Source organism: Hypomesus nipponensis, chromosome 6 (assembly GCF_054491055.1).
Source record: "Hypomesus nipponensis isolate SF chromosome 6, ASM5449105v1, whole genome shotgun sequence".
NCBI classification, from domain to species: domain Eukaryota; kingdom Metazoa; phylum Chordata; class Actinopteri; order Osmeriformes; family Osmeridae; genus Hypomesus; species Hypomesus nipponensis.
Window position 1 is genome coordinate 6,924,507 of NC_140366.1, and position 26,101 is coordinate 6,950,607.

At 41.4% G+C, this 26,101-nt stretch overlaps 3 protein-coding genes across 6 annotated transcripts; all 3 read right to left on the bottom strand.

Moving 5' to 3' along the window:
* Positions 1-174: 174 nt before the first annotated feature.
* Positions 175-15,846, bottom strand: LOC146286779 (inverted formin-2-like). 4 transcript variants are annotated; one of them, XM_084700529.1, is made up of 26 exons: positions 15,711-15,846; positions 11,205-11,313; positions 10,861-11,006; positions 10,396-10,657; positions 9,851-9,966; positions 9,199-9,358; positions 8,978-9,011; positions 8,651-8,792; positions 8,246-8,378; positions 7,498-8,067; positions 7,150-7,292; positions 6,593-6,654; positions 6,297-6,399; positions 5,952-6,037; positions 5,721-5,821; positions 5,533-5,603; positions 5,245-5,352; positions 4,991-5,061; positions 4,768-4,891; positions 4,455-4,619; positions 4,215-4,317; positions 3,824-3,976; positions 3,176-3,706; positions 2,756-2,812; positions 1,561-1,588; positions 1,166-1,264 (listed from the first exon to the last, which is right to left on the bottom strand). In XM_084700529.1, exons 3-24 carry the CDS (start codon positions 10,984-10,986, stop codon positions 2,757-2,759), a joined length of 3,420 nt encoding a protein of 1,139 aa, XP_084556655.1. In that variant the 5' UTR covers positions 10,987-11,006; positions 11,205-11,313; positions 15,711-15,846; the 3' UTR covers positions 1,166-1,264; positions 1,561-1,588; position 2,756. The 4 variants fall into 4 exon arrangements, with proteins under 4 accessions (XP_084556653.1, XP_084556656.1, XP_084556654.1 ...); XM_084700527.1 differs by lacking the exon at positions 2,756-2,812 and having other exon boundaries at positions 175-1,264; XM_084700528.1 differs by lacking the exon at positions 1,561-1,588 and having other exon boundaries at positions 1,130-1,264.
* Positions 15,847-17,302: 1,456 nt separating this feature from the next.
* LOC146286780 (cdc42 effector protein 3-like) lies at positions 17,303-20,952 on the bottom strand. The gene is made up of 2 exons (XM_084700488.1): positions 20,639-20,952; positions 17,303-19,091 (listed from the first exon to the last, which is right to left on the bottom strand). The coding sequence occupies exon 2, from the start codon at positions 18,995-18,997 to the stop codon at positions 18,374-18,376; it is 624 nt and encodes a 207-aa protein (XP_084556614.1). The 5' UTR covers positions 18,998-19,091; positions 20,639-20,952; the 3' UTR covers positions 17,303-18,373.
* A 3,588-nt stretch (positions 20,953-24,540) lies between these two features.
* Positions 24,541-25,448, bottom strand: LOC146286781 (GTP cyclohydrolase 1 feedback regulatory protein-like). Its single transcript, XM_084700407.1, has 3 exons — positions 25,413-25,448; positions 24,935-25,029; positions 24,541-24,704 (listed from the first exon to the last, which is right to left on the bottom strand). The coding sequence occupies exons 1-3, from the start codon at positions 25,446-25,448 to the stop codon at positions 24,569-24,571; spliced, it is 267 nt and encodes an 88-aa protein (XP_084556533.1). The 3' UTR covers positions 24,541-24,568.
* Positions 25,449-26,101: the final 653 nt, after the last annotated feature.

Sequence of the window (26,101 nt, forward strand, 5' to 3'; positions counted from 1 at the left end):
GGATGATGACTGACTTGATCTTCTGACTGGATTTTCATTTATTTTGTTATTATAATTTGCATCCTTTAATTAAAGAGTTTTGGTTAAGCATTTAAACCTATAATATGCAAATGTTTCACATTTCAAACCAAAAACATTCAAAAGAACCTGATGAGAAATAAACTGAAAATATAAGGCATTGAAATTCAGGAAGGCTGAAATTTATTATCTTCATAACATATTTCTGTAGCTAATCAAACAGTCTGCTGATTCGCAACATCATGTGATACATAATGAGACTGACTACAAAGTCTCTGTGATAATGATCGTAAGACACAACATCAACAACTTTTGAGGACAGCATTGCTTCCCAGTGATCACCATTCCACTTGAGCCTCGCTACATACTGTAGCCATTATGTGAGGACATTCTGTGCTGAGACTTCAAAGTGACTTTTCATTCTGAAATAAAAAGGGCAGTAGGAACAGGTACAACTAAACTGTTTCTACCTCTATATAAAACTTAATAATCTTTTAGAAAATGTATTCTGCATCAATGATCATGTTTTAAAGTGCATTTGTCACAACCTCCACTTAGGGCAGACATTCTGTAGCTGAAGTCATGATATACGCTAGCTTCTAGGAATAGGACAGGAGCAATACCATCTGACTTTATCACATCAGAGAACTAATTGTTGCTTTTTGGGGTCCATCACAGGTTGTGTCACTCATCAGTATGGAGCCAGCTACTGTACGCCATCAAAAAGGTAGCTTTTCAATGGCGCAAATGAGCAGTATTTATACCAAGTGTGTTCAACCAATTTGTCGCAGTTATATCTACATGAAAACTGCCAATTAAAATACATTAAAAAACATTTCTCAATTGTTCTAATTTATTCTTATTGAACATAAAAAACTTGGGGAAATCTTTAATTATATCCTATTACCCCATAAAACAACACATTTAAGTGAAACCAACAGTGCCCTTTAAAACATTAAAACTACACAGAAATAAGGCACAATGCTCACATGCAGTTCATCTCAGTAAACAGTAAAACAACACATTGGCTTCTCACAAACAAAACATTACCTAGTACAGGTAGGTAGGGCTAATCTACTGAAGCAGTCTCTCTTCTCCACATCTGTGCTTGATATACTTATTTGCAAGTACTATACTGTACTGTATGTTGTATCTTTGATGCTGTATTTTCTGGCAAGCAGACCCAACTTCATTCCAATCAAAGGTCATTGTTGTCTTTTGCCCTTGCCCTTCTTCTTTGAATTTGCTGGGAGAAAACACAAGAGATTGTATCAATGCTGTTGAATCCAGACCACACGGAACAACTTCAATAACTTCATCATAGACAGGAAAAGAGTAGAAAGAACCCAATAGATCAAGACACCAAGGACACAAGTTGATAGGTGAGGCTTTGGGACTGCTGTGGGATTGTTGTGAGCAGTGTACAGTACATGAAAGGGAAAGTGAAAATGTGCCACAGGTATCCAGCAGTGATGTCATCTTCATGAGACAGACAGGGCTCTGATCATGCGATGGCATAGTCACCACTTCTATGACACTTACCTATTGTACATGCTGGCATTACGTGCTACTGTAAAAGAAAATGATCAACTGTCAACAACTGTCCCTAGAACTCTGTATCCCCTTTTGGAATAATTGATGTAAATAGCCTTGTTTCCACTGTCAAGTGGTCACAATGGTTGGAGAGGAAAGTGGACTGAAGACTGTAATGATCTGTTTGAGTTTTTAACAGCTTTAACATGTTGTCTTCTATTGTCACAGCAAAGTAGAATAATGTAATTAAATGTGTGTCCTTTCAGATATCCTCTTTAAATGTCACTTTAAACCCTGGTGGTCATTTTTGTATATATAGTGGTTGACCACCATGATCTTAGCACGTTCAACTATTCCAATACTATCATAGAGATTGGTGCCTTGATCAAGCACTCAAATTTCCACTTGAGATTCATTGTATTTGAATGTCTGCCCTCATACAGTATTAAAACAGTTTGTCTGGGTCTATAAACCTTCAGTCTTACAAGGACACAGGCACAGTAAAAAAACAAAACAAAAGTTATCTTAAATTCATTCTGTGATTGGTTGTTGTTAGGGAGATTAGGCAGGGTCTGGCATTGACCCTGCAGCATTCGGTGGGCCGTCTGTGAGACGTATCACATCTCCCTGTGTAAGGTCAGCTCCTGAAAGGGGGGGGGTCAATCATTTATATTCTAGCCTAAAGTTTCATATACTAGTTTAATGTTTTACTTTCTAGTATGCAATTTCTGTTTTACATTTTACACATTATATGTAGCAGGGCCTACCTCGGGAATTTCAATGACCAGTGCTAACTTGTGTGATCTGTGCAAATGACCAATAAAATACTTAAACTTTGACTTATTTGGATCCAGTATTCACATATCATTACACATCCAGAAATAGATAACAGACACAACAGACATTTAAGTTGGCCTCGGAAAGCACCCAGTAAGCACAGACAAGCAGCATAGGACAGGCCTCCATAGCCAGCCATTTAGAACACGGAGAAGAGAAGCTGTTACTTTGAAGGATTGAATTTTTAAACTGTCATTCATGATTATGGGAATGGGGGGGGGGGGGTATTTGCAGAACGGACAGGACAACAAGTTGTAAGGAACTTGATTTCCGGACGATCTTAAATTCAAGACGGAACTACAAATACCACCATGCACATGTGTTAGTTGATATTGTTCTTAGATTCACCTGATGGGCTAGAACCTACCTCAGTGTAACACACACCCCTTTTTAGGGTTAGTGTGCTTGTTTCCAGTGGCCATATCTGATTTTTAAGAAATGGAGAGAAGATACAAACTGATTTGCATGTACCTGCATTTATGCTTTTGCATGCGTATTCGTTGACACTTCTGACTGCCAGTACCCATGTGAGATTATCATTAAAAAAGTACGATCGTTTGAAGATCAAAGATAATAATCAATCCATTGGTTTTGTATAGGGACAATTGAATGACAGACTTCAACTTTGCTATAATTTGTTACCAAGTAGTATTTCATAGATGCTTTGTTAACGGCTGAGGGAAAACTGTCAGTAACATCCAGTGCACTTTCAAAACTCATATCCTCTTGTACATTAAGCTCCGTTGTTATTTCTGTGTAAAAATGCACTTGGCAGTCAAGACTTTACCTTTTCCTTTGTTCCTCGTCGTTCTCTGGGGCTGTGTCTCTCCAGAAGACCCTGCGGCGTCAGACCCGTCCTTATCCGAAGTAGGAACTGCTGGATCTGATTCCTCAAAGCGAGCTCCATCAGCCTCGGTCTCCCCAGTTGATTCTGGAGCTCTGTCCTTTGGATCATCCTCGTCTGTCCGTGGGTTTTCTCGAGCGTCCTCAGCCTTGGAGTTCACTTCCATGTGCAGTCCACTCTCCGGGAGGATGAGGCAGGAATTCATCCCGGCATCGAGGTCTCCACTCTGGGTGAGATCTCCACCGGTGGACTGGTCCTCTGTGGTGGAAGTCGTTGGGGTATGGAGGTCTTGAGGGCCAACGGTTTCTGGAGAATCCGATTTAGTTACATAGTCTGTGGGCAAGGCTGATGCAGTTCCCCCTGCCTCAGGGCATTTGAGTGGCTGTGTTTGTTCATTGGGGGATGCTAGTGATTGATCTTCATTCCCGTCCGTTGAGATCACAGCTGAGGATCTCTCAGGATTTCCATGCGGCTCTGATAAAGAACAGACATAAGAAATGCAGTTCTTTGCAATGTTTAGACCAAAGACAATGCCATTATGGAGGATATACAACTACAGTGCAAACACATGCAGCTCAACTGTCTTCTCACCGGGCTGTCTGCTGTCCACATTCTTGTCAATAGAGGGCAGGCAACCGCTGCCGGACCGAGGCCGGGTCTTCTTGAGCCGGTGTCCCTTCCTGATGTCAGCTAGCAGGTGGTCGATGATACAGCCGTCCTCCTGCACTGGGGGGGCTTTACGGACTGTGGGGGGGGGAGAGTGACAAAACAGTACAGGAGATTAAGAGGTTTGACTAGTAGACCTTTGTTTACCTGACGATACAAATGTAATCCCAACCTCAACCCACTTCAGGTCGAGGTGTACTTTATGCAATGGATACATAGGGAAAGACTATGTAGCCAGTGTCATTAAAGGAGTTATTAGTACAGTGTACTGGTCGTGTGTTTGTATTGGAGCATTGGTCCTTCAGCGTTTACATACTTATCTTCCCGTTCTCCCCTCTAGGTCGTTTGGAATCCTGCTCCTGTTGTTGAATCCTCCTCTTCTCAGCCTTGACGGCTTGTTCTCTACGACTCTGATTGTCCTGAAGCAAACAATCATTTGAAGTCCTTAAAAAAAGCCAGCATACTAGGAAAGCGTGGATCATTCTTGATGATGGCAACGTTAACAGTAACCGTGTCCAAATGGATTTGGTTAAAAAAAGGGATTGACTTGAGGCACCTTCATGGCTTTGATAAAGAGCTCCCTGAAGGACTTGACGGTGCTGAAGAGCTCCTCCAGTGAGAGGCGAGAAGAGTCCTCACACAGGTACTGGGCCAGATCCTCCTTCTGCTGGTTGATGGAGGCAAACAGCTCCTCCAGCTCACCACAAGCCTCCAGGTTTCCCTGCAACACATTCATTTTTTGAGGGCTATTTTAATATCTGACAACCCTCTAGTTTGGAGATGTGGTAACTCCAGATTATGCTGTAGGCGCACATTCAAAGCTTTTTAGAGCATTCACTGTCATTAATAACAATTACAAAGCTTCTAACCTGGATAGAGGTCAGATATTGCAGCTTGATGTCCTCAACAGAAGAAGTTTCAACTTTTTTCTCTGAATCTTTCAGTCGTTTGATAAGTGAGCTCGCTTCTGACTGGCTGGACTCCAGATTAACTCTGAACATGAAAAGTAAGGATGAATGAAGAACAAATTGTAGCAAATTTACTTATAACATGGACAGTAAGGGCAATGATAGAGTATGTTTTACATATTACCCAGCAGCCCTTTCACAGATCTCTAGATCATCTGGAAGGCTCAGCAGGTCAGGATGGTTCTTCTCTGCCTCCTAAGAATACAGGTTAATCACACAGTACCAAAATAAAGATTTGATGAACTACTATTTACTCAACTACTCCATTTATGTATTGACTAGTTCAAATAGAATTTACTTTCAAATAATCCTGGAACTGACTGAACTAGAATGGTTTCCTGGTACCGCTCTACCTATATCAAAAAGTGCTGGTTTTACCTCCAATATGTGGTGGAGCAGAGTGATCCGGGACTTGTTAGCTTTGGTCTCAGTGAGCTTGAGCAAGGTGCTGATCTTAAAGCCCTCAGCATTCCCAGTGTGACTCCCCTAGAGAAGAGCGACAGGAGAAGGGATTCACAGGTATCAAAGTCTGCGACTCTCTATCCCCCCCAAGGCTTGCTTATTGGCAGACATGCTGGAGAAATTCTTAGTTTGCAGTGCCTCGAGTTTGGATTTGTGCGTGCGTGCGTGCGTAGACGTGCGTTTTGGTATGCGGCGTGAACGTACGTAGTTGAGGAAGTTCCCGACATCCAGAATCAGCTTGCAGAAGCTTGGGAGTAGAGTACTGACCCTCAAACCTGGGAAATGACAAACTGTACTGTCAACGGACGACCCATTAAATAGTGATTTCCTGTACGCGCAAGAGGAGATGCGCCAATGGGAGAGACGCGTTACGCAGTCCAACTTTCACTTACTCTCGCAGGCCTCGTACATCAGCTTAGCTTTGGGCTTCAGCATCTCCAACACAGACGTGGTCTCCTCGCACAGAAGCATACATTCGATCCTCAGAGGGTAGCTAAAGTGAAACCCAGTCAACACATGGTCAGGGTTGAGGTTCGCATCTTAGGCCAGTATCTATACATAAGTGCGTAATTTCAATTTGTGTCAAGGCACCATTTCAGGTGTACCGTTTTAGAGGGCCTTACCACGGCACAGCTAAAAGCTGGAGGTAAAACTGGTCTACACCAGCGAGCTTCTCTGTCTCTCCTTGGTAGGACTTGAGATTGTCAATCTAAGATGTGGGTCACATGGGAGGAGGGTAGAGGGGAATATGAGCGGGACTAACAGGGCTGAGCTCACTCATTCATGTTCCCATCCAAATGAAAATTAATTGGATTTGGCAACTTTCTGTTTGGCCCCTGAAATGTACTTTAACCCTCTTGAAACACACATTAGGTAACCACTTTACATTCCTGTAGGAGGCGAAAAGTTCCAATGTTACATTTGAAACCTTTTGAAGCCTCCTAAAAAAGTTGGCGTTTGCCTCATACCTCATGTTTCTCTGGCAGAAGCTTTTGCAACTGTTTCAGCACCTCAACATCAAACTTAGAACGGTCCCCATTTTGGATCAGGGTCATAAAGTCCCCATGAGAGCTGAAAGGAGATATGCAATTCATGTCAGAATCAATTGATCTTCCTGCACTTTACCCTTGGGCTGCATTTCAATGGTCTGAAGAGTTTTCTCCTACTTATTTCACAACTTGGAGAGGACTCCACTTAGACCATGCATGCCAGATGCATCCATGGTAATGTACGTTTGGGTGAAACTTCAAAAAACAAAACTCACCATCTGAATTGCTTTAAGAAGATGTTCAGGTTGAGATTTTTCTTGGCATCAATGAAAGAAATCTGTGGAAGGAGGATGTTGATTCAGCAAACAGAGGATATTGATTCAGCAAACAGAGGATGTGAGAGGATGACATGTTTGGTGGACAAGATTTAGTTGAGTGAACAATGAGGGTAGATGCCCATGTTCACCAGTAGCACATGACATGCAATGCAATCCTAATGCAAAAACAATAATTTAATGTACCAATGATAATATAATGTTCATACCTACCCCTAACATGTCTCTCCATTGCATATTTTGCTCTCTGTACATACTGTCATTTGTAACCTAAGATTTGCATGACTTTACATAAATGCTATTCTTTTGCACTTCTGGTTAGAAGCTAACTGCATTTCATTGGCTTTGTACCTGTACTCTGCACAATACCAATAATGTTGCATCGAATAAAATCCATTTGAAGAACTAGGAGAGAAATGAGCTCAGACAAAACAACAAAAGCACATCCTAAGATCAGACACATAATAGAAATGGAGCAGAGTAGTGGGTTATTTTACCTCTTTGGGCTCCCGTTTAACTTGGCTCGTGGCGGTCCCTGGGGCTTTAGTGTCAGTGACTGGCAGGCAGAAAAGCTCCTCTATGCTGGAGTAGTCTGGCTCCAGAAGGTCTGATTGAACTGATGTCCACATGGATTGGCTTTCTATTTGTGTAAATACAGTATGTGTGTGTTGGGGAAGATAGGTGTGTGTGTGTGTGTGTATGGGGGGAGGGGGGGGAGTGCATTAGAAGACGATGAATATAGTATTTTTTGCAGTTCCTCCAAACTCATGTAATTTGTGTAAAGTATTATTCACAGTAATGAATGGACACACCACAAGACCAGATCCCACAGTGAGGTCGCTTACCAAACACCACCCTGGAAGGCAGCTTCTGCCAATTAAGCTTCTTCATGCGGAGTGTTGGATAGCGGCCAGGTTTGGGAAGAGCAGCTTGTGAGTAGTACGACCCCCCCAACGACTGCACGCTTTGGGCTACGATCACATCTCCGCTACCCGGGGGTGGCAGCGGGGGGGGTGGAGGGCCCATCCCTGGCAGGGGTGGAGGTGGTGGAGGGCCCATACCAGGCAGGGGTGGAGGTGGTGGAGGGCCCATACCAGGCAGGGGTGGAGGTGGTGGAGGGCCCATACCAGGCAGGGGTGGAGGAGGAGGGGGAGCAGGTGGTGGGGCCATTGGACAGGCACCTGGAAGAGGAGGGGGTGGCGGCGGGAGAGGCATCCCAGGTAAGGGTGGTGGAGGCGGGGGTGAGACCACGGGGGCAATGGCTTTGGCAACAATCTCTGATCGGTCCACGGTGCTGTCAATCAAGTTTACTTGGACCGCCTTGTTGGTGGCCTTGGGCCTTGGATTGGCTGAGCTCTGCTGAGCCTTGGAGTGGAGCAGGCGCTCCATCAGACGTTCACTGGAGTCCACCTGAGCTGCAGAACGCAGACAGACATACAGTCACATATCATACATTATCATAAACCATGGAGTAAAACGATCAAGAACGATTCATTGTGGTTGTCATTGTAAAAAATTGAATAAATACACGTCACATCTACCAAAGCATACGCCACACAGTACAGTACTGATCTTTCCAAAGCAGATGCTCACCGTCCTGGGCCAGCAGGGTGGCACGATCAGTCAGGGCCTCCAGGACCAGCCAGAGGTCGCCCCTGTCAGGCCCCACCAGCAGCAAGGCCTGCAGGATGGAGAGGAGCTGAACAGAGGCTGGGGAGCTGCTCACCTGGGGGAGGAGAGAGCAGAGAGGAGGGAGGAGAGAGGAGGGAGAAGAGAGAAGAGGGGGAGAAGAGAGGAGGGAGAAGAGAGGAGGAAGAAGAGGGGAGAAAGAGGGAAAAGCCTAAGCAATGTATGTCATCACTCCTCCTGCACCCATCACTTGATCCATGTCAAAGGCAGGTGCCAGCATATACATGACTCGTTTTGGTCTAGGACTTTTTCCATTCAATTTTGGAGACGGTAAGCGAGCCCCGGGGGGGTTCTCGATCCCGCGCTCACCTTGGTGAAGAGCATGGTGAAGACCTCCTGGTGACTGCTCATGTCCACGCCCCCGTACACCCTCTTCATCTCCTCCTCATCGTCCGCCAGGGTCTCCTCAAAGGTCTCACACTGGACGTCCAGGTCCACGTCCTCGGTCTCTCTGCAACATGTACACACACACACACAGGCGCGTGTTCACCTTGCCGAGCTGCAGTATTCTCACAGCCCGCGTGCACACGCAGATCAAAATACACCGAAAAAAATGTTCAGTTTAAAAGAACTTTATTTGGATGTGCTGGATACATTGTAGAATGGATGTAGAATAGACGTACTCTGCAGCAATACCTTAGTTTGGGCAGTAAATCCAGTAGCTGTAACCCTACAAAAGTATAGGAATGAGTTAACCAAAATTAGAAATATATAGTATTCCTATGGTCCTATGTACATTAAAGAGGTCAATTATGCTTGTACCGTGTGGCTATATAGTATATAATGGAATGACATGAACACAGTACACAGTTTGTGTCTCCACCGTGTTTGGCCGACAGTTCAAAAGTAGCAGTTACCGATGAACTCGTTGCGAAGCTTGACCCTCTTTCTCAGGTCGTCCACGCCAAAAATGAGACAGTTGACCACGCTCACGAGGGTGACCATGTAAGGCACGTTGTCCGTTCCGTGGAGCTCGTTCATGATGACACTGAAGCGGTACTGCTGCATCTTCACGCCCTGGGAGAGGAAGGGACGACTGAAGTGACCGCGGCTCGCCTGCCTTTGTGACATGGTTCTTGATTTGACTAAACACGCCACAGCTAAATGTATAGGATAATTACACAAATGACATCCAATGCAATGCCTTATTTTGGCACTAGGGGGCATCCAATACAACTACGCCAGTTCTCAAATCTACTTTGTATCTTTGTCCCTTTTCTGCTAATGTCAGTCAAAGAAGGCAACACCAAGTTAATAAAATCAGGATGAGTATACATTCATTCTCCTTCCCTGCTTAACAGGGATCCAATGACGAGGACAGGTCCCAGCACTAGAGAACACGTCCCAACAAGTCCCAACACTATAGAACGTGTTTCTTTAGAGAAACATGGGTTTATTAGTGACAAATGATCCTCCAGGCCAACTTTATCCCAGAAGGTTCAGAGATTCATTAAAGGACAGGAGAAGGCATTGTACTTTCAGAGCATCAAGACAAAACAGTGGTCTTACTTTGTAGTACTCAAGGGCATCCAGTGCTAGGTGGTGACCTTGAGGGCTGAAGAGACTGAGGGCTGCCAGCAACTCAAACACCTGCATCTTCACCATGGTGTTGGAAGTGTCCAGGGCTGTCCATCAAAACCAACACTAATCAATCATTTATTAGATTCATTATTTGTTCATTTAGCAGACACTGGTCAAAAGCTATTTTAAGGAGGGGATTTGAACCAGTGACCTCTATCTGCAGTCAAATTATCTAACCACTGAGCTATACCTATTCCATTTTATAAGATCAATAATAATTATGTCACATGGCCAACATATACTGAATGTCATACCGTTATTTAACCTTTTTTAAGACCTACAATCGAACCACCGCTTGCTTGGTCTCCCTAGCTAGGCTCCATCCTCACACCTATCCTTACCCCCTTACCTACGGGAACACCTATCCTTATCCTCTAACCACACAGCTACCTTGTGGAGATCCCCTTGTCTAGCATGCCTGCTCGCTCCATACAACCGTTTTTGAGTCCTCACTCATCGCATCGCCAGCTCACCTTGCGACAGGGTCCTGACGTAGCGCTTGTTGTCCAGTATGAAGTGCAAGCCAGCGGACGAGTTCATCACGGCCTTGACGCAAGCCACGCAGGTGAGCTGGAGGAGGGCGTCGGCGATGCGGGCACAGCCGCGGCCAGACAGCCTCTCCAGGGCCTCCATCAGCAGGTCCAGCCCCTTGAGCTCCAGAAACTGGACCATCCAGTCCTGGTCGCTGCCCTCAAGACGACGGCGTAGGCCAGAGTAGTTGACCACGGTCGGGACCTGGTAGGAGTGGGATGAAGAGATTCTCTATTCATGTGAGATAGAACAGTTTCCTAGGATTTGGGAATCTCCAACGAGATGGGATGGGGACTTCTAAATGAGGTGTGGTGAGTAAGTGGTAGTAGGTTAGGTAAATCAACACCTGGCAGTTCGCCCCTAAAATCCCAGAAGATTGCGTAAGATGATCCTGCCCTGTGCCGTACCTGTAACAGTCGTATGCATAGCTCTGGGTCTGCATTCTCCAGGTTGGCCTCTAGGTGGGCGTCAGGATCCTGAGGACTACTGGTCAGGTGCTCCTTCAAAGCCCCCCACTTCCCCTTGGCTGCCATGGTGACAGAGCAGGGGGAAACTGTAAAGGAAAGACAGGATACAGTGTCTAGTTACGCTGTTCAACACGCATTGTTACACCACACCACACAATAAAAGTGTAAAGACAATAAAAAAATATTTTAAAAATCTATGCAGTGCAAAAACAATTAAATCAATAGAAATCCAAGGCCAAAAGACAAATGGACTATATATTTACTGATCTATATTAAAAACACACCTGCTTTATTGTAAGTTGTTGTTGATGGAGTTTCACTGAAGGTGTAAGAAGAAAGTTACTTGCGGTTGGAACAAAAGTGGCTGACGAACTTCCTCTGACCTCAGAAAGCCTGGAATAAAAGGAAAAAACAACATCTTGTTTGGAACTTTACTCTTAAAGTGACCAATGTGAAATCACATTTCACGTTGGTTTTGTGTGACAAACCGAGAACATTGGGGTAAATATCCCTTTGAGGTTTGGTTTCTACTCCTTTAGAATAACACTAATCTTCACAGAGGGCAAACAAGTCCACTCTCAGACAACAAGCTCGGATATCCATCACGAGACGCCTGTCTCCTCTGCTGAGGTTGTCAGTTCTGACACCAGATGATGCAACTGGAGATGTGTGGCGTCAGACAGAAAGGCACCCTGGAAGGCCACATGGAAGGTGGTCCAATGGAGGAAAGGGAGAGGAGAGACACTTACCTATAGTGAAGAGAAGGTCTCTGTTCCTTCAACCTCAAATCAGAACTTGATCAATACTGTTTCTATAAAAGGTGCCATAACCCTAAGGTCATATTTACTCCATCCGAATAAGCCTTCATTTTAAAATGACAAACTCGGAACCAAAATGTTAGAATGCACTTAAGAAAACCCCTGTCCAGTAACCCTGACCTTAGCCCAAACAAAAACAGCACAAAAATATAACATACTGTATAAAGTAACTTAAGGAAATACTGTTAGATGAAAGGTAATTTCAGTGTTTCATTGTCACCTTTACAAAAAATTATGTTGAATATACAAACTTTTAGAAATGTGAGCAGCGACATTATTCATCGACAGTACATGAGTGTGTGTGTAACGGTGTGAAGCCGGTGAAACTCACTCCTCAGGTATGCGAGAGGCCACCCGCGTCAACAAAGAGCTAGCTTTTCTTTGGCGTAGTTGGTAGTGGTCGCACTTGGCAAGTCAGAGGTCGAACATTCGAATCCCGCGAGTGGCGAACGATACCTTGTCGTGACGGGGCGTGGCTACGTCTGTCACGTATACCCGTCACGTGTCTACACAGGCAGGCTTCATTTTACCCTTTTTTATCTTCATGAATGTTGAGTATAACAACATTGACCAATCATGTAACCTTTTGCAATAAAGATTTTGTATTTGACTATTACTTTAATTTACCGGAAAATGTATAGCTGGAATTAACACAGTGTTCGTTTTACCTTGGATGCCCTGGATACCTATGGGTGTTTCAAAAATTAAGCCTGGCTACAAGACTATAAGCAAACTGCTGCTTTAATGAACAGTGCCTGAGTCTGCAGTTACTGCAAATCTTGCTGAGTTCACACAACTTTTTACACTGATTCAGTGCTTGGGGCTGTGGTATAAAAAGTATATCTGAATTGGAGTCAAGTCAGATGTTCGTGAATGACAGCTTTGTCGATATAGAGCCACGCAGCACATACTGGGTCAACGAGTCAATCGTGACCCTGCCAGGCGAGGACAGAGAGTGAGCTTGTCAGCTGTAAAGGCCTGTCAGGAAACAAAACCACCACACTGTTTGCTCGCTCTCTTTCTTTCTTTCTTTCTTTCTCCCGCTACCTGGATGAGTATTTGGCCTGGCAGACAGAGCAAAGACTGACTAGTCATGACCCCAGACAGCCATATGGCTCAACTTAATGCACAAATGACAGACATTGTAAATAGCAGCTTTATCAAATACAAATTGAATGTGATAGCTTTTACTTAAAGTTAAGTTGGCGCTTCCCATGAGGGCGGTGGATGAGTGTGCTTTTACTGTCCTGAAATGAAAGCAATTCTTTAAGTCATGTGGGGTATTTCTCAACTGGAGCCCAGAATGTTTGTGTACGTGTGTGTGTGCTTCTGGGTGTCTCTGCATGTGAGAAAAATTGCTAAAGGCTCACAACACCACGCCACAACAATCCCCATTCTTGCAGTTGCTAGAGTAATGGAAGTTGGCACATCTGTTAAAAGTTCTAATTGATTGGAATTTCATTCCATTCTAAATGGTGGGAATCATGTCCTTTCAAAATATATTGTAGAGAATCTGTCCTAACCTGATGAAGATGGTTAAAAGCATGCCCGGTATCAGTGTTTGGGCCTCCAAGCACGATATGACCAGCATGGTTTCAATGGGTGGGGTCCACATTGCACAAGCCTCAAAGCATGGAATGTCTGCCCACACAGTATGCAAAATGTGGAAATCCTGCTAAGGAAACGTGACTGTGTATGAGTGTACACGTGACTCACATCCTTTTTGGGATACGTAAACTCTAAATGCTCAGGTTATCCGTTTCCGTTTTTCCCTAAAACTGGAGAAATCAGTACTAGTCTATTACAAACTCATTCCTTTACATAATGTACCAGGCAAGTGAAAACAATGATAAGTTGGAAAGAACTGTTTAAGAAGAATGAAATTAGGATACTGACAAATGAAACTATTGAACATAGTCATTTGTATGTTTTGGGAAATGGTGGTAGCAAATAAAAGCGTTAAGACACTTGAGGATAACGAGAGTAGCCCAACAATGCTTCATACCAGTGTTAGACCGTATAGCTCCCTCCTCCCTGTTTGCTTCGGTACCCAGCTGAAGACAGTGACGTGGTGTCACTTGTGTTGTGGCTTCAACATCAAGGTCAAGTTTAGTTTTAATCAGATTTTCCGTCTGGAATGAACAGGCTACGTTTTTTCCATCCACTAATAGGAGATTTGTAAGGAAGTTGTTTTTTTTCCATATTGCTGGTGACTTCCTTTTGTATGGTAGAATGACGGGAAATCAAAGAGTTGTAGGTAGCCAATCACATGCTGATTGCCAGTGTTGGCCTTTGGGAAATAGCTTCATCATGTGATATTATGGGCTCATTGGAAGTGAATGACCCTAGGCTTTGCTGACTCAAACTATTATGTTGTGACATCATCATGTTTGCATCACATTGACAGCACAAGGCCCATGTTTTGAGAACATGTGATCATGGATACAGGAATCTCATGTCTAAAATTAGAATATTATTTTGATCGTATTTTATAAGCATGACTTTATAAAGATCCATTTAAATTCGCCAGGAATGGGGCAGAGAGGCAGAAATAATATTTTTAGGCAAGTGATGTTCAACTTTGTTAATTAACAAATTTATTATTCCCTTAATCTGCATCACATACTTGACTCATTTCCTAAATTAGCTTGTACTCATTGTCCAGTTATATTTAAGAATATAATCCTCCCCTCAATGTTGTATACTCTACAAACTGCATTAAGTTCACTAGCTAAACTGGTTCTTTGTTCCTGAGGGCAGATAACACATTTGGGTGAAAATGTAAAAGTGTAAAGCATAGCATTCCTAAAGCAGTAGCCTAAGCATTTTGGCATTCCAGTAAAAGTAAACCATGTTTACGAAATAAACTCTTATATTGTACTATGAATATGGACATATTGTTATTTTATTTTTGAGCCATAAAAGACGCAGACTTTACCTAGAGCACCTCCAAATAAGAAGTTCCCAATTTTTCTTTTAAAACACAGACCATAAACATTGCAAGCAATTAACCTTGTAGGGTTGTGAGAAAAACGTTTCTGCCTTCAAATCCAAGTTGAGTGTTCATTAAACTCTAATGACTCCTTCTGAATGTCCAACTGTCAATTTCTCTGCATTGTAATGTATCCTTCCAGATTGGTAAACACGTTCTCTCTTGAGACTGGTGCATCAGCTTGTGGATACATACCCAGTGATAAAGCTTCTCAATACACAAAGCTATATTTCCAATTAGTTACACTTGCAACTCTACACTGACTTAACAATCCAGCTCATTGTCAACAATAACACCAAATACAAGTGATGTCGTTAAATCACATGAGTTTACTGACACCCTCCCTAAGCAAAACATGCCAGCTTCATTGTGTTTAGATCCCGTAGCCGACTGTGTGAAACTTTGTCGTTGTCTCTTCCACTTTATAGTCTGCTGTTGGTATAGGCTAAAATACAACGCCAAGGCAATCCTTGCTAAATTTACCAGGCAATTGACATAATCCTCACACCCATTTGTTCCACTTACAATACAAGAACATCAACATCATCCTCGTGCTGATTAGATGCACGCGTAGGAAAGATACACTACTTTAGCAAGAAGTATTGTGGGTAACAACGAACTGCCTAAATTTAGTATGAGTAATTTAGTGAATGGAGTTTAGCGTACTTTGTTGCCTACATTATGGAAATACTAGCCTACTTTGCAGAAGTCGTTGCAGAAAAGTGCACATCACTTCGAAAAGATGTCTTCAAATGTAAAAATGAAAAAGAACGAAAAATGTATATATATACACATTACAAATAAATTTGACCCAAACTGCATATAGCAAAGGGGAATTTTGTTTGATGGAGAAACAAAATGCTTCTGGCTACTGCTCTAGAATTGTCCAGTAGCCTACCACGGTCCTATTTGGCCAATACAAACAAGAAAACGACTGCGAAATTGAATTGTTAGCAGTTGTAAAACTGTATGATTATTACCTTGTTAGTCTCGAAAAAACACGTCCGAAATGTTGAGAAACAGCTTTAGTTGATCCCTGTGCGCACACCACTTGCAATGAACACAGATGCAAAACTTTTGTCTCGACATTTTCTGTGCCACTCTGTTCATGTCCAGTTCACGCGCTGCTGGATTGGGCGTGACATAAATCTGTGATGATTAAATACGCCCCGTGCCTTGGCAACGCATGTGTTTCCAGATGTTGTAATGGTATTGTAGATGTGTTTATTGTCTTTACCTAAAACAAGCAGTTAATCCAATCCAAAATAACAAATTGTCAATACATCGACCATTTCCTTTCCCAAACTTTTCCATCACTGTACAGTCAAGTGACACATTTTATATCTACAGTGAGATCCGTCATACCAGTCATGCCATGCATGTTTTCTCATCTTATCAACACCTTTTTGAGAAGTGCAACCCAACCCAAGATTACAATGCCATCCATTTACATCCACCTTTGTCCACTTTTATGAGACTCTAGTGGGTCATATTCCTCTAGGAATGGATGGGAAGTACACATTTGTTTACAAAGGAATTTATCAGTTTGACAAAAACACGACCAGCATTAGCATTCTCAACTGAAAAACAAGAATCTAAAGTATTTGATGGTGACATGTATTATTTGTGGGTGGACATGTGATATGTCCTGCATCATCCTACATGTTTATATAGTATAAGGCAACTTACTGATGTCCTTCCACCCCTGAATCTGTCACATGATGGGAAAGGTTAGAGTGTGTTCTCTTTTCATGTGACAAATGTGGTAAAAGAAGAGACATCTCAATGGAAAGTTGCAAGGACTGATGCATTTTGTTTGTACCAACTGTATGCGGTGTCTTGCAAAAATATATTATATATATGATATATCATATTATATATTTATACCCTATCAAACCATAAGTTTGAAAAGGGACATTTATTTTGAAGACCATTTTTAAAGGTCCTTCATAAACAATGGAGAAAGAGACTTTTTGAAAGGAGAGCTGTCAGAAACAGATCAATAGATCAGAGTGAGAGTAAACAGTGGGAGGAAGATTCAGGAGTGTGTGTGTGTGTGTGTGTGTGTGTGTGTGTGTGTGTGTGTGTGTGTGTGTGTGTGTGTGTGTGTGTGTGTGTGTGTGTGTGCTTGCATGCAAGCATGTGTATGTGTGCCAGAGACAAAAAGCTCATTCATGTTTACTCACAGATGCCGTCCACAATCAATGGCACAGATGTACCAAAGTTCTATTGTGAGGTTTGGAGTGGAGGGTAAAAAAATAAAAAAGTTGTGTTGAAATGGGAGACAATAGAATTCTACTCGAAAATACAATCCCATTTCTCAACAAGAAGCATGATCCATAATTTACAATAATACTACAAGCCCTTCGCTAACTTGTTTTGTAAGTTTGTGTGTTAATGTCAAACATGGTCAGTTAAAAAGCTTGAAATGAAGGATTTTGATTTACATTGAAATCTTCACTGACATCTTGTTGTTCAATAGAAGTTTACCTTGCTACACTTTGGGTAAGGGTTGGTGTTCACCATGTATAGCCAGTGAAAACAATTATACAACAATAAGTTAAACAGGAAACTTGGTTCAGAAACTTTGTATTTTCTTACACAATTTATAACAGAGTGAAAAAACATAGCACTTGGCTGTATGTTTTACCACCAGAAGGTGGCAGTATTGTCTGCATGTAATGACAGAACAAGGCATGACACTGAAGTATTGTATGCTCATTATTTCACATTTAGTTAAAAGGGTTGATCAGAAAAAGATCAGCAGTAGTGAATTAACGCAAGCAAAACCAGAAGTCTTCCTAATATGAAGAAATCCCCACATTTGTTTCTATAGTTTTCCTTCAAAGCACAATGGCAAACATAATTGTTCGCTAACTTCTTTCAAGACTGTCTACACCTGAGATTTTATTGACTGTATGAACCATGTCATAAAGATGCATACATAGGCTTAACTATAGTGGTTTATTGTCCAAGTTAGATTAGCTTTCACTGCTTGCTTAAGCAATCACGTGAGATACCTCCCAAAGTGACCTATAAAATGAACTGACAACATATTTATCTATTTAGCCACCATGTTCACTGTCACTGGAAGTGTTACAGTATAACTGTTGGCAACCAAAGTTTTTGTGTTTCTGTGAGTGTTTGAAATAAAAAATGTCCTGCATGAATTATGGGTCAAAGTTACCTCCAGCCTGATGCAATGATATCCCAGTACAAAAGTGTACGTTAGCCTGTATTGGCAGGACAAAATAGCCAACTGGTGCTTTCACAATAAGGTTTTACTGACTCACTGAAGTGTTGGTCGTAAACGTTTGTCACACACACAGCTCTGTCTCATAGCTGAGTGTCTGGAATTTTGTGACACACACAGTTTCTGTGTCTGTCCCACACTATGTTACATCACAGCTGTTCTCAAATACAATGAGTCAAGTCAAGTCAAGTCTAATACCTGTTGTCACTCAAAATTAGGAGTTCAAGTAGAAGTACTAACAATACATTTGTACTCATAGTAGCCTAAGAACATAGGTTCACATTAGCGTCCTTAGACAAATCTAGATTTTGTTCATATATACAGGTTGGTGCTTAGAAAGTACCTTTAAATGAAATCCCATCTGCTAGAATTTCCACCGAGCCTAAAGTCTCACTGGTGGAGCCTGTCCATCACATGTAGCACATCCTCCAGAATGGAAGGCCCCAAGTCAAAGTCCAAAGCAAAGCATGGATCTTCTTCCACTAAGGGGGCCTCCACCAGGGAACATGGGATGTGGGTGGAGCCCCCATTCAATTTTGAAACCCCCAGCTGCATTGTCAAACCTGCATTTCTCTCTTCCTGCTGTGCTGGCATGGACTGCTCTTGTCCAAGATCATCACATTCCACCACCTCGATGGTGTCGAGCAAAGGCAGAGAATGGCACTTTTTGTGTTTGCGACCTAGGGAGAGGGAACTGGGCTTGGTTATGGCCTGTGCCTTCCTCTCCTCCGGACTCAGGAGGCGAGGGGGCTTGGGGGGAGGTTTGGGGGACCCGTTAGGGGTGGCGGTCTGGAAGAGGTCCTGGTGGCTCTGGGAGCTGCGGAGGATTAGGCTGCCGCTCCTCTGGAGAGCCGAGAGGTCACCGATAGCCTCACCCCTGGCGTCCAGACCGATGTGAGAGAGGTGGCGGAAGTCGCCCAATGGTAGGCTGATCATGTTGACGGACAGGCGCTTCTGCTTGCGGGTAAAACGCAAGGTGGTAGACTTGAAGTACATGGCGGTCTTCAGAGGCATCTTGGACACTGTCTCCGTGTGTGTGTGATGATTTTAAGGCAGAAGTTTAAAAGGATGGGTCAGTTGAAAGGAAATTGTTGTTGAACTTTGGTAGCTGTGGAAAGAAAGAACAAACGTTACAAAAAGAATAATACTATCATTCACATTTAATCTTTAATAGTAACATAGAGCAATTCCATTCTACGCTCCCATGTTTATGGGTATTTTAAGCTTTTTCCACATTTTTATGACATTACTGACATTTTTTAAATCGCATTCCAGTTTCAGATGGATACCTTAGCATGCCTTTACGTTATTTATTTTTTACCTGGAGCCATGACAATTTAAACAAACACATTGGAATTAGACTACTGTTATGGATCTTAAGAAGCCTTTCATGACTTCTGGTCAAATCAGTAGGGAATTACAACCTAATAATCAATTTTCTATTTGTCAGAACTAAAACAGACACAGTCGTTTGTTAATGATTGTGAGAACTTTGTATTGGAATTGTGTGTCATTTCAAATAGCATAGCAGATGTTCTTTTTTTGTTATTGCTTTTTCATGTACCTGCTTGAATCAGAAAGCAACTGCATTTGTTAAGTTCCACTCCCAGGTCTTTTACATGCAATATGTTGCCAGCGAGACTTGTTCTAACTGGAAGTAATGAAATATACCTTTGCAAATTGAAACATTTTCTATCCTCAGTACTGTGTGTTATATCACCTGAGAGGAAACAATATCTCTCCTCTGAGGTCAATTGTTGTTGCATTTATGACCAGAGGAAAAACGTGATAAAGAAACAGATTTTTCCTAAGTGGCCTAAAACATGAATGTTATCTTTTTCTATTGTCATCTTTAAAAAAACACTTCATGAACATTTGGGTTTGCAGTGTGCCTTTTCGGTGTGCATTTTCTTTTATAAAAGAATACCTACTTTTCCAGAAATAGCTCATTCTAAACAGAGTATTCACTATTGGATGACATATGCACCTAATTAAATATGTATAATAACTAAAATAAGTATGATTCTAGGTTACATACATTAATAGGGTGCCTTTACACAACATCAAATTGACAGTGGTTTTGAATGGTTTTGACTTTTGGGAGTGTAATCAAAAGCGATGAAATAAATAAAGTTTGGCACCAAACAAATGCTTTAAAACACACACACAAACTTTCAAACCAACAGTATGACCCAGGGTTTTGCGTGGCCTTTTACAATTCTTCCTGATATGTAGATATCTGATAGTTGACCCAGCAGCATTCCTTTCTCAGTCTGTAAGGCTTACAGGTGGATAATTATACATCGAGCTGAGGACATCGAGTATGTCACAGACATACTATCCCTGGTAAACTAAGGTCGTTGACACAATGTATAAACAGGAATATAATCCAATGATGGAACTGCTATTCCTTTTCCAAACATAAATTAGGTTAATCTTATAAATATACATGCATTATTTGAATCTAGTTTGATAAATCGACACCTATTTGACTTTGTAGCATAAGCCTTCAAAGCCCTGACATTGGTTAAAGAGAAAGTAAAATGGGCATATGAAAACCAAAATTCAAACATAAATCAAAGTTCAAAGTATGTGTGGGTAGATAATTGCTCAAGCTCTGAGCTCAGACAGTTAGAAGGTACTTTTCAGGCTCACCTGTGTGGCAAGTAGAAGCCCGTTCTCCTGTGAATGGTTTGTTTAGTCCATTGGTGTGACTGGAGCAAGACTTGTCTTGTATCGTAAAGGTTGAAAGACTGTCCTCAGACTGTGTGCATTTCTGTTACCCCAAATCTGAAACAATGAAGAGGACTACCTTGTCACACACGTGTACTGAACCAGACAGGCTTATCAACTCACTGGTCTCTCCTGGGTGTGTTTGCTCAAGGTGATACAAGTCCAGTCCCTCCCCCTCGCTCAACCTTGTGTGTTACAACATTGATCTTTGTAACTACCTTCCCAGAGGTCTTCTTTTTTTTGTATGTATGTGTACGTCTGTTTTCAGTGTGTGACTGATCTTCCCAAAAACCAAATGTTGTTGTGGGAGTGTTGGGGGTTGATAAGACAGTGCAGGACTCAGGTAAAGTGTGTGTTGCTTGACTGAAAAGGGGAGGGCAATAGCTCTAGATGAAATCATATTTGCCCTGCAGGTAAGAAGGTAAAGAATCTCATCCTTTTAAAGGTGCAGATTGTTCCGAGGAATTTTCAGGCACGGTGTGGCTACAATTTAGTTGGTAAGTATTCGCATGACAAGAGAATGTTATACTAGTTTTCTTCAATCTCATCTTGGCCCCGTGCACAAGTTTCTTTAAAGACAAGCCATTGAACATCTTATTTAATTAAATTAATGATTTGTGAAATCAGGTGTACTGAGCCAAATCAAAATCCTGGTTGTCCTCAGAGTGGAGAAAAAACTGATAAAAACTGATAAACTGTTGTACACATATGTTTTCACAAACATTTCATGTTACTTTGAATGCTGAAAAAGACAATTGTTGAAGTTGAACTCAACTTGCTAAAATATTAATGGTGAAGAAGTTTATGGGGTTTTAATGAAGCTGCAATACAGGACCTTCAAAAGGCCACTTAGTTAGTGATAGAACTATGTGTGAACATACTGCCACAAACCTAGTTGGAGATTTAGAATGTTATGGGGTTTCAATAAAAGTGAAATAATGAAATTGTATCAAATGTAGATTAGACTTGTTTGTCAAGCCATTGACTTAATAAATAAACTCAACAAACTGCCAAGATGACTACCCCTATGACTACTCCAAAGTATCGCTTGGCACAAATGACATACACAATAAATTAGAAGCTGCAATAACCAATCTTGCAGTGCTTCTGTTGTTAGCAATGTAGGAAACCCTACTATACTACTATTGTCCATTCTAATAACTATTACCACTTTCAAAGTTAACGCCCAAGCAAAGACATAATGACCCAAAAAGTCTATTGAAATAGGCTGAAATATATTGTTGTCAATGGTTAATGTCACCACAGGCTGACCTTGAAGAGAACACCTCCCCATCATTGGCCAGACAACAACCAAGCAGTTTCCAGAACATAAAGCCAGGAAGACTTTGAATTAGATGTTTGCCCTGAAAATCTGTTACTATTATTATTTGCTAAATGTCCATATAAAACATGAAATAAATACGGACTCAGTGAGAAAGTATTTTCTAACTGGTTAGCCTTTGCTTGCCTTTATTTTAAATTACGCGAACATTTTACCTTTCCTGATGACACTGGGCCATCTGAAACTCCCCTGGATAAAAACAGGTCTCAACGCACCATCAATGTTTTCGAAACCTCGTAGAACATAAATGAAAATGTTACACTGTCTCTGACTTATAGTTCAGCCTGCAGCATTCATCCTGAGGCCAAATGATCTAACACATAAATCAGAGCATTCCGAGAATGCGACCTGCTCAGAATGTGTGAGTGTGTCCTATCTTTTCTCCTTTATCTCTTACCTAAGAATCTCACTGTCTCTAACTTCCTCCTTTCAGACTAAAATTAAATCCCAAAACAATTTTAAACAGTAGTGAATTGACTGGCCTACTTGGCCATTGAAACCTGTTTCGACAAAATATAAAAAGGTGCAATACGATAATCATTTCATGTACCTGCTCATTTGTAATGTTAAACGGCTGCAGTAAGGGCCTGACTGAGCTTCAACAGAGCGGGTGGGCAGTAGACTTCATGTACATGACATGCAGTCATGAGTTTAATAAATGGCATCCCTAATGACCATGAACAGTATTTATCTAAACCACCTTTACAATTCTATCATTGTCAATGACAGAGAAATTGAGAAAATGGTAGGTACACAGTATGCTCACCTGCATTCCAAGTCCTTATTTGGTCACGTTCCTTAGATAAGCGCTCATTGCATAATCCAGTTTACCCATCTACACATGAAAGCTCTCCCACACCTGCAGAACATGCAGTGTGACTTGCATTATCTCTAGCCTGAATAGTATGTTTAAATTGAATGCCTGGAATTCCTCACTGAGTGGTTGGATTGCTAGATGCCTTCTTTGTGATTGTTTAATTATTGATGTAGTCAAAAATTCTCATTAAGGTCAACTTGTTTAAGGTCGGACCAGAAAGTGACAAGGATCATGTGTCAGATGCTTGATTCAGATTGCTGGAAAAAACGGTTCAGAAGAGGAAATATTTTGAGCTGATAGTTTTAGCCTCCAATTGGCTATTGTTGTAAATTCCTGCCTACCATGTTCAGGTGAAGTGAGTGCTAAGGCCTGTTAAAGGGCTGTTCCAATGATTTTCTCTTCTCCCTGACCCTCAAAAAAGGAGGTGAGGAATGACATATGAATCTTGAGCTTGCGAGAAATGCACAGTGAACTGAGAGATAACAAAGACAGGATTGTGCTCGCTCACATATATCTGATTTAATCAATGAGGGCTGGCACTCATACCGTGACATTTTCTGTTGTTATCTGTCATCGGACTACATTTTTGGCTGAAATGTGTAACCAAACAACCTTCCAACATCCAACATCCTCTGTGCTCCTGGAATTCGTTGAAACCGTCTTTATCACAGTGGCTTCCTCATTTGTGACCTTCAAAATGACACATCAGATCCTTGGGATTTTGAAACATGGAGAAAACACTTGTGAGAGAGCTATGGCCTGGCTCATGGTAAAGAGCAACATGCTTCTCATGGTTCATGTACACTGTGGAAGACACATGCAGACAAGCCCTCACTCTCATATTTGGCATGTGGGGATAATAGCATATGACAGTAACAGTTGAGTTTAACTTACACTTATTTTGGTTATGAACTTGATTATGTGATTATTTGTCATATAATCACAAAATATTCACCAGGTAATTGTTTTGAAGGTACTCTCTCAACGACAGTGGATCAGCACATCCTAAACAAAGTGTTGGCCATGCAGCTTTTCCATACTCTAAAACCAAATATAACCAGTTCCTGGTACAAACAAAGGGGACAGGAAATACTATAAAAAATATCCTACACATAAAGCTTAAAGTCAAATGCTCCTCTCTCAAACATTCTTGAGCGACAAATTACCAATGCGTTGATGTGCTAATTAGATTTATTGTTCTCATCCATTGAAATCCACACAGTTTATTTGTCCTTGTAGGGGAAACATTTGTAAAAAGGTTAAAGATGAAGGTTTGGACGGTAATCTGCACTCAAACTTGGTATTTTCTGGAGGATTCTCCAATAGAGGGTCACTGGACTGTATCTACATGTACATTACATTGACATATCACACAGTGTTTTAGTTCAAATGACTGTACTATACATGCACTACCTACTATACTGGATGTAGGTTACAAGCGAAACAAGTACAGCATTACATATACAATTAAACGTAATCCAATTAGAAATAGGAATTGTCAGCAACAGTAACAGTAGGCAATTTTGACATGCATACATTATACAGTATTTGCTGACTTGCTTGAGTTGGAGGCTGGGAGTAAACAGTAAAGATTAAGGTTTCACATGCTTAAAAGAACAGGTGTGCTTTTGTGATTGTGTCCCTACGGGGAATTGCTGTGGCTCCCTCTAGTGACGTGCGACTGGAGCTTCCGTCACATAGGGCTGATGTCCTTGTGCAGACACCAGACCAGGGTTTGTCCCACACCAGTCATGCTGATCACAGAGAAGCCCATCTTTTCCAGTTTATCCATGACAACCCGGGGAGGCTCCTCAACATGGTACTCAGAACTGCAGGATTAAGGTGTTCAAATGGGCACAGCACATTCATGGAAGGCTTACCAACGTTTTTGAACACATAAACACCCTTGTTTGTCTTGTCCAACTATGCATCAAATGTTGCTACACTGTTCACGTATTGAGTGCTTAAAAATCAACAATGGATTTGAAGATATATTCATCTTAAACACAATAAATGATTATACCACCAGGAGAAAAAGGACATTGAATGCATCACTTACAAGTTGTTACCCAATGCATTGGTCTTTTTGGCTCCCAGGTAGTTCATGATAACGGGGTCGGAGGATTCATCACCAACCATGGTTGGACCTGTCTCCTGAGAAGAGTGATGATGGTGCAGCTCATATATTTAAGATGATATTGTATATTTTTATGTGTGTACGCAATGGTAATAAATTCAAAAGTATGTTTGATCTAATCACTTCCCATCCTAAACATTTAGATCATATACTACTATCTTTAATGACAATAGGAATTACTTTTTATCCTATTTGAACTGTTGTCAAATATTGACGTGCCTTTGTTAGGAGGTAATTGTCTCATAAATACAGTTATTTTAATTCCTTTGACCTAGGTCAATTCAATTTTAATTAATTATATTACATTAATTAGTCATTTTTGATGACTACTGTACAATGTATGAATACAATAGTTTAACTGTAACACAGGCAGCATGCATAAAAAGGTAAATCGACAAACCAGACGCAGTAATGTGCTGATCAGAACATATGGCATCTTTGAAAAAACACTTTGAGTGTCCTTGGATTATTCCTTGGAGCCTGTGTGGTTTGTTAGCTGTATAACTACTGAGTGTAGGTTAGTCAGTCGGCACTGGGCAGGGCTCAGAAGTTGATGCCTTACCATGAGGGAGCTGAAGAGGGCGTAAAAAGCTCACACCAAAAGGGTTAGGTAGGTGTTCACATTGAATCTATCTCTGAACTATTATAAATGATTGATATTAATGATTGAATGGAAAATGTGTTACTGAAATGCCCTACTATATTTAAGATAAACATCAAATGACAAAAAATATTCTAAAGAACAATTACATGTCTAATCATCAAATAGCAATCAAAAATGTAATTGTGGATACAGTATGTTGGATATGTCATGCTGGATACTTAAAGTTGTACATTACAATAGGTAAACTGCTCGAGTTAGAGTTAATACCAAAAGCATGTTCTAATACAAAAAGATAGACAGGAAACACATCATATTCTATTTATTTTATTTTATAATGAAAAAACGATGCCTGATAAAGAAATTAATATCCTGTCATGTGGAGCCACATAGCTGGATACAATCTTTAATATCCGTATTTAATTTCGTTTTTGCAACCACAATAACACAGACTAGGGACATACAGGTAGTTATCACATTTTCTGACG